Genomic DNA, 12,613 nt, shown 5'->3' on the forward strand with positions numbered 1-12,613 from the left:
CCCCTTACCTTATTGTTATTGCCTCTGAATAATCTAAGGATAATCTCAGAGAGCTGGGCTTTGCTTTGCAAATCAATCTGAAAAGCTGTTTCTTTTAGTAGTGAGTTCAGCTTTATTAATACAAATAATATGGTCTCAGTTGAGCCTCATTTTTTATATTATTTTTCTACTGTATTTCTTATATTTACCATGTATTTTATTTCTTTGCTGTCATATTCATTAATTTGGTATTCAGGATGGCTTCTGTTTTTAACATTTAACACTAATCTCCTCATGGGACTCCCTCTTTTTTTTTTTTAACTTCAGCTCCCACTGCCTGTGGTGCCCTGGGACCTCCCCAGCCCTCCCCCAGGCAGCTGCCCATGAGCCCCTCCCTTCTCCTCTCTCTTTTCTCGATTTGAAAGTTGGGTTATTTCTACAATGTCAGAGTGTATGATGGCAGAGGATTCCCCCATCTTATTCCCACTATTGTTTCAGCCTTAGATCCACACATTGGTGCGCTCAGTGCCTCCGCTAGTCTGCCAACTGGACTTCCCCACCATCTCTTCAGTGGACGAGGCTGTTTTCTAGCAGATTGTCAGGAAGGGCTCCCAGGACAATGGTCCCAAGATGCTGATCGTCTAGAACGGCTTTGCTGCATCCTCTCTCCCAATGTGTTTCTCCCCTTCCTGTCTCCTCTTTTCCTCACCTCCTCCTCCTGTGGTCCAGATCTCTTCCCGGACTTTCTGTCCCCTCTCCCTCTGCCTGTCCTCTGTCTCTGCAGAGGCTCCTTCTCTGGAATCTTGGTTCGGTCTCCCCTCCATGTTACTCCTGTGCCCTTCCAGGTTGTCCCGGGGTCAGAGCCTTTGCTGGCTGACACCCACTGGAAGGTTGGGGGGCCACTGTGCTATTCAGGCTGCTGTGGTCCTGGCTTTCCCTGCACCCTCTTTCCTGAAGGAGCTGAAGGAGAGCTGGAGGCCCGATGCTGTCCTGCTGTGGCTTTGGGAGGCTGCAGAGGAGGCAGCAAGCAGCTTGGTGGGGGCAGGGGTGGGAGAGGCAGGGGAGGCAGGGGTTGGGTGGGAGCTAAAAGAAAAGAAAGGGAGATCAGAGTGGAAGACAAACCCTTGAGTGAGGAAGTTCTCATCCGTGCACCACAAGGTGCATGTTGGAAAGGGGCTCAGGCAAAATCACCTACCACCCTCATTCTCTTACAAGTGACCAGACCCAAGAGTGGCCCCAGGAGACATTATTTATATCTTTTTTATTGTGGCAATCATGCTATTTTCTTTGGCATATTGAGGTTCTGGCATATATAGTAGTGTGTCCTCAACGAAAAAGCCTGTGGGTGAATTAAACTTTATCCTAAGCTTGGTTTACCACAGCACACTTGACCTCCTTTCTTGTAGGATGAGAATAGGCTCCATCACATCCTGCAAGCGGGGTGGGGGCTCAGTTGACAAGATTCTTCTAGTATAGCTATGTCTCCAGGCAAAGGATTCCTGATGCATTTCACCCAAGATCTCCCCTGACTTCAAGTAAACCCAATATAAAAACCAAATTTAAACTAAAGAAAACACATTCTAAAGAGTGGATGCTAGTCAAGGGATTGCTTTCTAGATCTACTTCCTCACAGTTCTACGTACTTGTTTCCGTTTTCCCCCCAGTGATTTTATTTCTGCAGAGACCAGGAGCCCTGGGAGCTCCTTCTGTTCGCGACAGGATGGGACCCTGACACATCCTTCAGGGACCCAGGGCCTGTGCTTGCTTCATAAACACATACCACTTTTGATATGACATGTTGGAAATAATCTTTCTGCCCAAGAGCCACCAGGGTAACAGCCCCTTTTCCAGAAAGGATGACTTCAGTGGCTTCCATTTATTTATGTTTAAAAATTTTCAACTCAGATCAAAACTTGCAGAGGTTTTCATTGCTTAGATCAGTATTTCCAGGAGTTTTCCTAAAACATTGTTTTTGATATGCAAACTGGGATCTTGTGTTGCAAGTGTGATTCCATAATCAAATCATTTGGAGAGTTTTGATACAAACAGGTAACTACTTTCTTTACCCCAGGAGTTCTCAGAGCCTTTACTATGCTAATAGGCATTCTGGGATCCTGTGCTACTTCCTCTTCACTCCAGCCCAGGAGGTGACTGCAAGGACATAGAGGGTAGGGGCTGTCCAACCCTGCAGCAGCCCCCGCTCTGTTCTCTGGGGACCTAGGGGGCGCACTGGTGCTCCCGACTCCAGACCCAGTGATGTGGGTTCTGGGCCTGGATCTGAAAGAGAAACAGCAACGTGAGCACTCAGAGAAAGGGCCCAGCCCCCCTGCCTCTGGGCTGTGCCTCCGGGCTCCTCATCCCCCACAAACCTCCTCACACAACTCCGGGGTGACCCAGGCTCGGTGCCCCATTGCACGGAAGAACTCCACTTTCAACTTCAGGAACTCCTTGTATAGGTCTGGCCAGTGCTCCCTGCCCAGCAGGAACTGGAAGATGCTCTGTTTGGACGTGGGGTTGTCCTCCTCCATGTCAGAGGCAATGTAGCTGCCTTGGGGACAGGGGGAAGCTTGGCAGGCCCCAGCGCCCACTGCCAGCCTCAGGCCCTCCTCACTCAAGAATAGCGGGGAGGAGCTGCGGAGGCCACACTGGAGGTGTCCTCTGTGCAGGGCACCTGGGTCCAGAGGGACTGCAGGATCAGCCTCAGCACTCCGCCTACAGGGCCCATGCCATGCCTGGCCCGAGCCAAGGTTCTGGCTGGCTGCCATTCCCCTGAGGCCTCCCCCCTCAGGTCCCTCAGTGTCTGAGCAGCAGGTGGTGTTTCCTGACTCTTCTTTACCTCAGGACTTTACTCATTGCCTTCCCCTCCCCCAAGACCGAGTGACCCTGGAAGACCTTGTCTGTTCTGTGATGGAGAGGAGCCACCGCTGGGGACCCTCAGGCTCCTAGGTATGGGCAAGCCATCCTGGTAGGGTGGTGAGGCTGTGGGAATGGGGGGTTGGGGCAGAGCTGAGAGCAGGCCCCCGGAGAGGCACTCACAGGGCCAGGAAGAAGTGGATCCTATTGTACAGGTGGCCAGGCAGCCCGACACCACGGAAAGCAGGTACTGTGTGAAGGAGAAGGCAGGTGAGAGGCGAGTACAAGGGTGAGAGTGTCCTGCTGGGGCCATGGGTCCTACCCCATCCAAGGGCCATAGTGGGAAACTCTGGGGGGGGGTGCTCTGCTGAGGGTCTTTGGCATGTGGAGGGGAGCTGACGGGAAGGCCAACAGGAGATTCCAGTGGGCAGGGCAGGCTGCAGGCAGCGTGTCCTTCCCTTCTCTGGCACTGAGAGCAGGTCTCTCCGGGGCTTCTGCCTGGGCAGAAATCTGGCTCTGTTCTTGCCTCATGGGGTTGGGGACTCTGCAGACCCCTTGGTCCTTCCTCATTTTGGGGCTGCAGATACTTTATCAGACACTTTGAGGAAAATGTCAGCTTCCAGGAAGCTCTGGATGATGGGATCCTCTGTAAAAGAAGGGAAAGTGATGAGGATCTTGGGGGCAGCTCTTCTGGGGGACGTGAGTGAGGGGCTGTGGGACAGCCCAGAGGGAAGGGGGAAACCCGGAGCCTCTCCAAGTTCCTTTGTCTTATGGAAGTGGAGGCAGCTTCCTTTTCTCCAGGAGGCTTGTGAGCCTCAGCATCAGTAATAGCTGCTGTTCCGTCCACTGACACCTATATCGTGAGTTTCTAATGTGGGGATTTTGCTATTGTAATTTGACCTTCCACAGATGGCAGGGGACAAATTTGTTTATCACAGAGATGTGACCCAGCTCTCAAAGCTTAACAAATTTGCATCAAGCCAGAAGCTTGCATGTGGCCATGGGTCTCTATGTCACCAGTCCTCGTCACTTTATCGTGCTGTGGCTGTACAGAGCCTCCTTGCCCCACCTGATTAACTGAGCACCGGGAGCCTGTGGTGGTGAGTTCGCAGCCTCCCCTCTCTCCAGCCTGGTGGCAGTAGGCACCTGCCCCTTCTCTCTGGGATTCACCTGCTTCCTGAAGATAATGACCTGGCTTCCTCTGCTCCCAGCAGGCTTGGGAGGTGGGGATTAGAGGTCTCCCATGGGGGTCCCATTTTCCAGTGAAGACTGAAAATGTCCAGTGCTGTGTATCCCTCACTCCTTGCCTGGGACAATGACATTTGCATCGGAGATGGAAGAGTCATGGATCATTCCATGCTTCTTGACCCCTCCCCAGTCAGTCTGGATCTCCTCACTACTTTCTGTGATGATGACACTGTACAATATCTGTACTGTTCAATGTGGTAGCCATTAGGCATGGGTGGCTCTGTGCACTTGAAATGTGGCTCATGAGATTGAGAAACTGAATTTTAAAAGCTTATTGAATTCACTTAAAATGAAATTTAAAGAGCTACACGTGGCTAATGAATACTCTGTTGGACAATGTGATCTCAGTGTTGTCCCCATATGTGTCACACTCAGTCCTGCCTCTTGTCCTGATGTCACCTTCTCAGACAAACCTCCCTGAGTACCCCATTTCATAATGTTCCCCTACCCTTGCTCAGGCCCCAGCTCCAGGCATATTACCTTTGAAAAAATTTCCATCTTTGCATTTGTCTTTGCTGAGAGCAGCTTATTTCTGTATGGGGTTGTTTTTTTGTCTCCCCAGATCTTGAATGCAAAGACAGCAAGATCTAGGCTGCCTTTTCATCACTAATCTCTACAATCTCACTTGGAGGGAACACATGAATGTATCTCAGTAGGCAGAGCATGCACCCCTTGGTTGGTTGAGACATGTCTTGACAGTTGAGCAGTCTCCTGGGTGAGCCTCCATCCTCTCCCTCCAAGAACTTGTCTCAGGAAAACCCTGCCAACTTCCCAGAAGAAGCAGGGTCGCTCTTGTCCACACCGCCTGGACACCTTGGAGCTTGGCACCGGGGGAGGTTTGAGCATGATCCCAGAGTTGCTGCCTCCCACACAATTCTCAGCCTCGCTGGGCCCTGAATGCTCCTTCCATCAGCCCACAGCACACACCCAGAAGTCGGAAGAATGCTTCTTGGTCTTCAGGGCGGTAACTGGATCTTCTCCTCTTGTTCATCTTGAGTTTTGTTCCCTCAACATGATTGACGGTCCATATGTTCTTCCTCTGCCCCCTCTTCTTCCAGGACTTCAGCTCAGAGAGAGCTTCTGTGGTGGCCGAATTGGAGGCCAGAGCGCTTCTCTCCTGGGCCCCTGTGGGAACAACAGACCTCGTCCCTTGGAGTGTGTGGACGTGACCCACCTGAGAAGTGGAGTCCTTTCCTTGCAGGGCACCCTAGAGACTGGTGCGCCTTGTGAAGACAAGATGACAGGTGGATACACTTGGTGTAGGGAAGTTGAGGGATGCCTAGGGACACATACCTGCCTTGACATCCATCAATCTCTTCTTCTTCTGGCCTCTCATTGTTCTGGCTCTCTGCTCAGGGACAGCCTCTGAAAAGGCAGAACTGGACGTCAGAGGGCTCCTATTCCATGGAGCTGCGGGGAGAAAGGAAGGACCCTGTGTCATTCCAGAGGGGCCCACCTGGGAAATGCTAGGCTCTTCCTTGCCCACTCACTGAGAATTTTGAATGTGACATCTGGAGGGGTAAGAGAATGACCCTCTTACCCCTTTGCTCTTGTCTGTAAAGGAGGGTAGGAATTGAGGTATTACTTCCCTTTCGTTGCCAGGCAAGATCTGCTCTCCTTTGCCTCTTTCCATGGATCGTTCTGCCTGGGGTTAGTTACCTCCATAGAGACAGATGTGAAATTCTCTAGCCCTAGATGTCTTCCACAGGGATGAAAGTGAACACGATGGGGACCTCCCTGTCTCTCCCTGAACACCCCATTTCCTGCCCATGCAGATCCAAGCACAAGAGAGAGGAGGCAGGAGAAAAGAGCCATGGTTTTCTTTCAGTTTCGTTCAGAGACTGCGGTTAGAGGCCAGGTGACCACATCCACCTGCCTTCCCTTCCATGCACACGCTTTTCTTTGGACTCTTCTTTGCTGGGTCCTGTTGGCTTGCAGCAGTCTCTGAGGCAGCGGATGTGGAGCCCAGAGGGGTCCTGTCTTCTCTGCATACACAAAGAGGGAAGGGACTCAACCTGATTCTGACCAGGCCATTTCTGTTTGCTTAACCTAATCATAATTAGAATGGTAAAAATAGCTAACTTCCAATATTGATCAAAAATGCATGAAGAATGACTCCAGTCAATCCTTATAGTGATCTGCAAAGTGAGATGTGTAACTTACCTGATTTACAAATGAGAAAATGGTGACTTAACTGTCTAGGATGTGTTCCTTGACCATGACTAGAGCGATTTGGATTTGGGATTATAACTCGGTGTCTGACTGGTGCCCAAGGGAAGAATGGCCAGGGGCAGTTGATAGTTGAGCTTCAGTTACTTTTCCATGAGGGCTAAGCTGGATGGCCTTACACACCAGTCTAGTACAGGAACGAGCGACACCCAGAGCACACTTCCTGGCTCCCTCAGGGTCTAGGCCCCTCACACTTACTCAGAGCACAGCCTCAGAGCAGTGTGAGAACGGTAGCCAGGCGCTTGAGATCAAATGGCTTCTAAGATTCCGGAGCCATTGCTATGAGTCACTGATGACATCACACCATTCCACCAGGAGCTGGTCTTTGGTCTATAATAGGCACTCGAGGAAAAGGTGATGGACCTCAAGGGGAGGGGAGTTAGTGTCCACGCCAGAGGACTGGACTCAGCCTCCTCTTATGCCAACACTACCTCTGCTTTGAAACTCATCTTTTGTTTAATCAAATCAGTCAGTGATTCCAGATGAAAGCAATACATTCACATATTAAAAACTGAGAAAACAAACTTAAAGGCTGATTAGATCCTCATCCATAAGAAAACTAATTCACATAGTTTATTTTTACTTTCTCCTTATCTCTGTTTAGCTATGATCATATTAAGATTTTTAAAAATTGTAACTTTTATATTTTGAGATAATTGTAGACTTCCGTGCAGTTGTAAGAAACAAAACAGAGATCCTATATAACTTTCACCAAATTTCCCCCAATAGTACAAACTTTCTTAACTATAGCACAAGACCACAACAGGAAACTGACATTGGCACAGTCCATTGACTTTATATGCACTCGCTTGTGTGTGTATTTAGTTGTGTGCAAGTTTTTCACATATGAACACTTGTGTGACCATGACCAAGATGCAGAACAGTAGAGATTCAGAGCAGTTCTGTTCTAAGAATCCCTCATGTTAGTCTTTTATAGGATCCCCCCAAGCCCCTGGTAACAACTAATCTCTTCTCTGTCTCTATAGTTTCGTTATTTCAAATTTTTTATCTAAGTAAAAACAGGTAGTATATAATCTGAGACTGACTTTTTTTTCACGTAGCATCATTCCCTTGAGAACCATTCAAGTTGTTGCATAATTCAGTAGTTCATTCTTTTTTTATTGCTTTGTAGTACTCCATGCACATGGTAAAGTGCATATTTCATTTTGTAAGCATTTGCCATTTTCTTCTAAAGTGGTCCAGTCATATTACATCTCCACTGGCAATGTATGAATAATCCAGTTTTGCCACATCATTCCCAGTATTTGGTGTTATTACTAGCTCTTATTTTCACCATATCTCATTGTGGTTTGAGTTGGCATTTCCCTAATAGATCATAACAGTGAACACCTTTTTCATGTATATTTGCCATCTGTATATCCTCCTTGGTGAAATTGAATTGTTTCCTTCTTTATTGTTGCACTTTGGGAGCTTTTTATATATTCTGTATACAAGCCCTTTGTAAGATACATGCAACTACAGTAAACCCTTGGTTCGCGAGCATAATTCATTCTGGAAACATGCTTGTAATCCAAAGCACTTATATATCAAAATGAATTTCCCCATAAGAAATAATAGAAACTCAGATGATTCATTCCACAACCCAAAAATATTCGTATAAAAATAATTACAATGCTGTAATATAATACAAAATAATAAAAAATATAAAATATAAAGAAAAACAAATTAACCTGCACTTATCTTTGAAAACTTTTGTAGCTGGGAGACAAGAGACAGGAGGGTTACTTTGTAGAACAACGTTCACTATCACTAATGGAGCCACTGCTACCTATTGGCTCAATAGAATGTTTTTCTTTTCATGCAACTTTAACAAGGAACTTATCCAATGGCCTAAAATGAAGCAAAGCATTCCTAATCCCACTCTTGTATGGAAAAGCAAAAGACTGTCCATAGGTGCTTTGAAGTGACAAAAAATACACTAGTGTCAGTTGTGGGTACCTTCCAACATGCTGAAAAATCACTGATTTCTTCCAAACACCATGGCCTGAGACTGAGCATCTGAGCATCATGGGAGATGATCATGCAAAATCCTGCAGAAAGAGAGAGAGAAGGGGGTGGGGGGAAGAACCATGAGCTCAGTTGTGATCATGTGACATTTGGCATCATGTACTACTCATATTATAAGACATTGCTCATTTATCAAGTTAAAATTTATTAGAAATGTTTGCTCGTCTTGCGGAACACTCGCAGAACAAGTTACTTGCAATCCAAGGTTTTACTGTATTTTCTCCCGGTCTGTGGTAGGTCTTCTCATCCTCTTAACAGAGTCTTTCCACCGAGGCTGCTCATCATCTCGGCAAGGGGCACCTTATTTTCGAATGAGCAGTTTTATCTTGTTAGAGGAGACAAGTGGAATCCTGCTAGTGACCAGAGCTCTCAGACCAGTACCAAATGATTTCATTCTTTTACTTAGCGCAGTGCATTTGAGACCAAGCCACACTTGGTATCTTAACCCAGACTTACTCTGAATGACATTTCCCCCGTGTGTCCTTCGGAAATAGTCTTCACAGCCTTCTGTCGGAAGCACCCCTCAGGGGTGAGTGGAGAGACTCACTGCAGAGTTGAGGGAGATGTCTCCTCCGGCTGGCTGCTGTGACTGTCCCAGGCCAGCCGGGAAGCACACAGCCAACCTCAGCATCGGTCAGACTGCCAGTGAGAGCCCCGCCCCTTATTTCCAGCATGGGGAAGTAGACTCCGCCCACCGGGAGGCCGTGACAAGGACGTGGATGTGTACCTACAAGGGCAGGAAGGGATGGGCCCACCATGGACCTATGACACCCGTGAGAATAACTATGCGCTGGGGTCTGGAGAGCTCCTCTGACTGTGTCTCCTCAGTGGCTGACAGCCAGAGGGTCTACGGCTCGAATCCAGTCCTCAGACTTCCAGAATCCTTGCTCTGCACTTGTGCTTCCACATAAGCAAAGTAATGGGGATGGAATTTACCTTCCCCCCGAGATAACTAGAGGAACAAAATATATGAAAAAACCAAGTCAGTTTTCAAGACATTGGATGTGAGGCAGTGCAGAAGAGTGGTCTCTGGGGGAAGGGGACAGATGAGGTGCGGCCTGAATGGGCCCCGAGTCTTGCCCGGGGAGCTTCCACACATGGGGTTGCCCATGTGGACTCCCTGTGCAGAACAGATTTTATTGGTGAGTAGCAACATTTTTTTTTCTAACACCAAACGTTGTTTTTCTCCATTGTCCGAAAGGATACAGGGGGGAGTGTTGATGAGGATACAGGGGGGAGTGTTGACGCCCCCCCCCCCCCCCCGCAGTGTTTCACCTGGCTGTGTGTGGTGTGCTCACCTTTGGTTAAGACCGCTGAATGTCCCCCTGAGGGACTTCCTGGGCAGGTTCCCTATTTCATCACAATCAGATCTGTTGCAAAGTCTCCGATCTTGGAGAGCTTTCCGGTCACTCTTCCTAAATTTTGTGCCTAACCCTGTTGGTGGATCCACAGCAAGTCGTGTGGGTGGAATCTTCTGGCTGCTCCCAGACCCGTCTGTTCTTAGGCTTCGCCTGCATAGTGCCTGGTCCAACATTAAATGAGCCCAGTCTCTGCTCAAACATCACTTTCTCAACGGCTAACTCTGACCACTCTGTGTGAAATTTAATTGTAAGTACATTCCGATCGCCACTGGCCCTCCGGATTCTCCTTATCCCGCTCTTCCCTTCTCTGTGGCACATACCAGCTTTTGCTATATATAACTTCTGGTTAGAGCTTATGATCTGTCTCCTTCTCCGAATATCACCTCAGTGGCCCCCGTGTCATTATCTTTTTTGTTCATTGAAGTATCCTAATTGCTTAGAACAGTTACTGGCACGTAGTAGGTGCCTAGTAAACAAGTGAATGAAATCAGGCTACTTCACTATCTAGTCAACAGGAAGAATTAACTGGTCAACTTCTTCAGAAAGTGGTAATCTCGGGTAGGAATAGTCCTTTCTAAAATCACAGAGAGGGCCCCTGGGTAGCTCAGTTGGTTAAGTGTCTGACTCTTGGTTTTGGCTCAGGTCATCATCTCATCTTTTTGTGAGTTCAAGCCCCACATTGGGCTCTGTGCTAGTATCATGGAAACTGCTTGGGATTCTCTCTCGCTCGCTCGCTCGCTCGCTCTTTTCCCCACCACGCCCACTCATGCTGTCTCTGTCTCAAAAGAAACAGATAAATTTAAAAAACATTAAAACCACAGAAAAGTGTAGGAGAAACCTAATGGAGGACCAGGGGGAGGGGAAGAGGGAAAGAGAGTTGGGGAGAGAGAGGGATGCAAAACTTGAGAGACTATTGAATACTGAAAATGAACTGAGGGTTGAAGGGGGAGGGGAAGGGGGGAAGGGGGTGGTGGTGATGGTGGAGGGCACTTGTGGGGAAGAGCACTGGGTGTTGTATGGAAACCAATGTGACAATAAACCATTTAAAAAAACCACAGAAAAGTGTAGATGAGGGTTTAAAAATATTTGTTTTTATGTTTTTTTAAAAACTGATATTAAAAAACTGAGTGTAAGAAGCTCCAAAACAAGTAATCTGATTTTCTCTTGAAGGTTGGGTCCCGTTTGCTGGTTTCATCTGGGCCCTTCTTGCGGGCTGACTGCACACCAGGCTCCCTGCCTCATCAAGGGGATTACAAGACAAGGAGGCATTGCTACTCTACCTCATGTTAAACCGGAGGCTGCCTTCCTTCTTTGGAGGAAGACATGCTCTCAAAAATGCCAATGGTCAGCAGTGAGATCAGCAGTGCGTTTTCTTTCTTTTTTTTCAGGACAGACTAGGACATGTTGTCGAATGGCTATCTGGGACCATATAGGAAGGACGGAGCAGAGTGGGGTTTAGGGTCGGGGGGAGACAGTTTCTAGAATCCTGTTCCTAAAGGGATGGGTCTCCTGCTGTTTCTAGGAAGGTTGTCATGACGACGAGTTCTTTTCCTGAAATGTCAGGTGTGGCTGTACAGAGGACACTATTGATTTTTTCTAAGTGAACGTGTAGGGACACACATTTTCATGGATGTCCTCTTGTCTGAAGTGGTCACTCTCAGAGATTTCACATACATGGTCTCATGACGGCTCCAGATGCTTTGTGAAGGGGCTTCAGACCGTGAGTATCCTCAGTGGTAGCAAGCCTCCTTTATTTAAAATTAGTGTTTTGGTATCCAGAGTGCCTCTACCATAAGGTAGGTGATGAAGTAGTTTCCACCAGCTGCTCTGTCTGGGCCCCAGAAGGGGGTCAATTCATATTTGTCGAAATGAACCAAGAAATGAGTCAGTGGCTGCAAAACTGGGGATGTTCATATGCCTGTGGAACTTCCAAATAGGGTCTTTCAAACTGGTAACACAGCACTTGGATATCTTTATGTTTGGTGTGTTGGCTTTGGAAAACAGACCAAAAAAAAAAAAAAAGAATCATTATGTTATAGTTCCTCTTCCCAACCTTTCTTTCTGTGTGTTAGAAAGCTATTTTTTTAAATGTTTATTTAGTTTTGAGAGAGAGAGAGACAGAGAGACAGAGACAGAGCATAACTGTGGGAGGGGCAGAGAGAGAGAGAAACACAGAATCTGAAGCAGGCTCCAGGCTCTGAGCTGTCAGCACAGAACCCAATGGGGGGCTTGAACCCACGAATGTGAGATCATGACCTGAGCCGAAGTCGGATGCTTAACTGACTGAGCCACCCAGGTGCCCCAGAAAGCTATTTAACCCAGTGATAGAACCTCTTGGTTTCCTCACCTCTAAAATAAGGATAATAGAATATACCGCATACAGCTGTTAGGAGGGTCAAAGGATCAAAACATATTTGTCAAATGTTACCTGGCCAATACTACAAAGTCGCAAGCCATAGTGAGGTGTGGTCCCTCATCTTCAAGTCTGAACTCGTGTGTAATAATCCCATGATATAAGTTCGCCTTGTCTTGTCCTCAAGAGCCCTCTCCTGGGAGCAAGAGACACAATGGGCTGTTTCCAGGTGACTGGAGCCCTTTGGTAGGGAGCATAGTCTGGAGATAGGTTCCGTTGTGACGCAGTTGATTGGTGGCATTCCCCAGTCACCCTCCACCCTGTAGGGTGGGTGGGACAGTGCTTCTGGGTCATTGATTGGCAGGTGGCAAAGCCCTGTCCATGCCTTTGGCTCTTGCTATGCGATCCCAACAGTGGCCAGTAGGTGGCGCAAGACGCACACCGCTGCCACTGCCTCCATCTATGCTCCTTTCAGCCTTGTCTCAGAAGGGAAAGATCTATTTCTAATCCAGCCTGGGCTTTATGGCAATGCTTAATCACATGGAGAGGAACATGCAATAAC

The 12,613-nt window shown here is 47.8% G+C and overlaps 1 protein-coding gene across 9 annotated transcripts; it reads right to left on the minus strand.

The window, feature by feature from the left end:
- Window positions 1–1,822: 1,822 nt before the first annotated feature.
- On the minus strand, window positions 1,823–12,269 carry LOC115290093 (speedy protein E4A-like). Of its 9 annotated transcripts, XM_029937826.1 has the most exons (8): window positions 12,127–12,269; window positions 8,269–8,360; window positions 5,374–5,490; window positions 4,561–5,205; window positions 3,359–3,478; window positions 3,016–3,082; window positions 2,349–2,527; window positions 1,823–2,256 (listed from the first exon to the last, which is right to left on the minus strand). In XM_029937826.1, exons 4-8 carry the CDS (start codon window positions 4,576–4,578, stop codon window positions 2,197–2,199), a joined length of 444 nt encoding a protein of 147 aa, XP_029793686.1. In that variant the 5' UTR covers window positions 4,579–5,205; window positions 5,374–5,490; window positions 8,269–8,360; window positions 12,127–12,269; the 3' UTR covers window positions 1,823–2,196. The 9 variants fall into 9 exon arrangements, 8 of the variants coding, with proteins under 8 accessions (XP_029793686.1, XP_029793680.1, XP_029793679.1 ...); XR_003907950.1 differs by having other exon boundaries at window positions 3,016–3,478; window positions 5,008–5,205; XM_029937820.1 differs by having other exon boundaries at window positions 3,016–3,478; window positions 5,374–5,445.
- Between the last annotated feature and the right edge of the window lie 344 nt (window positions 12,270–12,613).

Source organism: Suricata suricatta, chromosome 4, assembly GCF_006229205.1.
Source record: "Suricata suricatta isolate VVHF042 chromosome 4, meerkat_22Aug2017_6uvM2_HiC, whole genome shotgun sequence".
Lineage (NCBI taxonomy): Eukaryota > Metazoa > Chordata > Mammalia > Carnivora > Herpestidae > Suricata > Suricata suricatta.

What these genes read in the sequence shown, in the direction of transcription:
- LOC115290093 (XM_029937820.1), bottom strand. An exon ending in ATCCACTTCTTCCTGGCCCT is followed by an intron (nt 2,528 to 3,015) that starts GTGAGTGCCTCT and finishes CCTGTCCCCAAG; the next exon opens with GCAGCTACATTGCCTCTGAC. An exon ending in CCCCGGAGTTGTGTGAGGAG is followed by an intron (nt 2,257 to 2,348) that starts GTTTGTGGGGGA and finishes TTTCTCTTTCAG; the next exon opens with ATCCAGGCCCAGAACCCACA.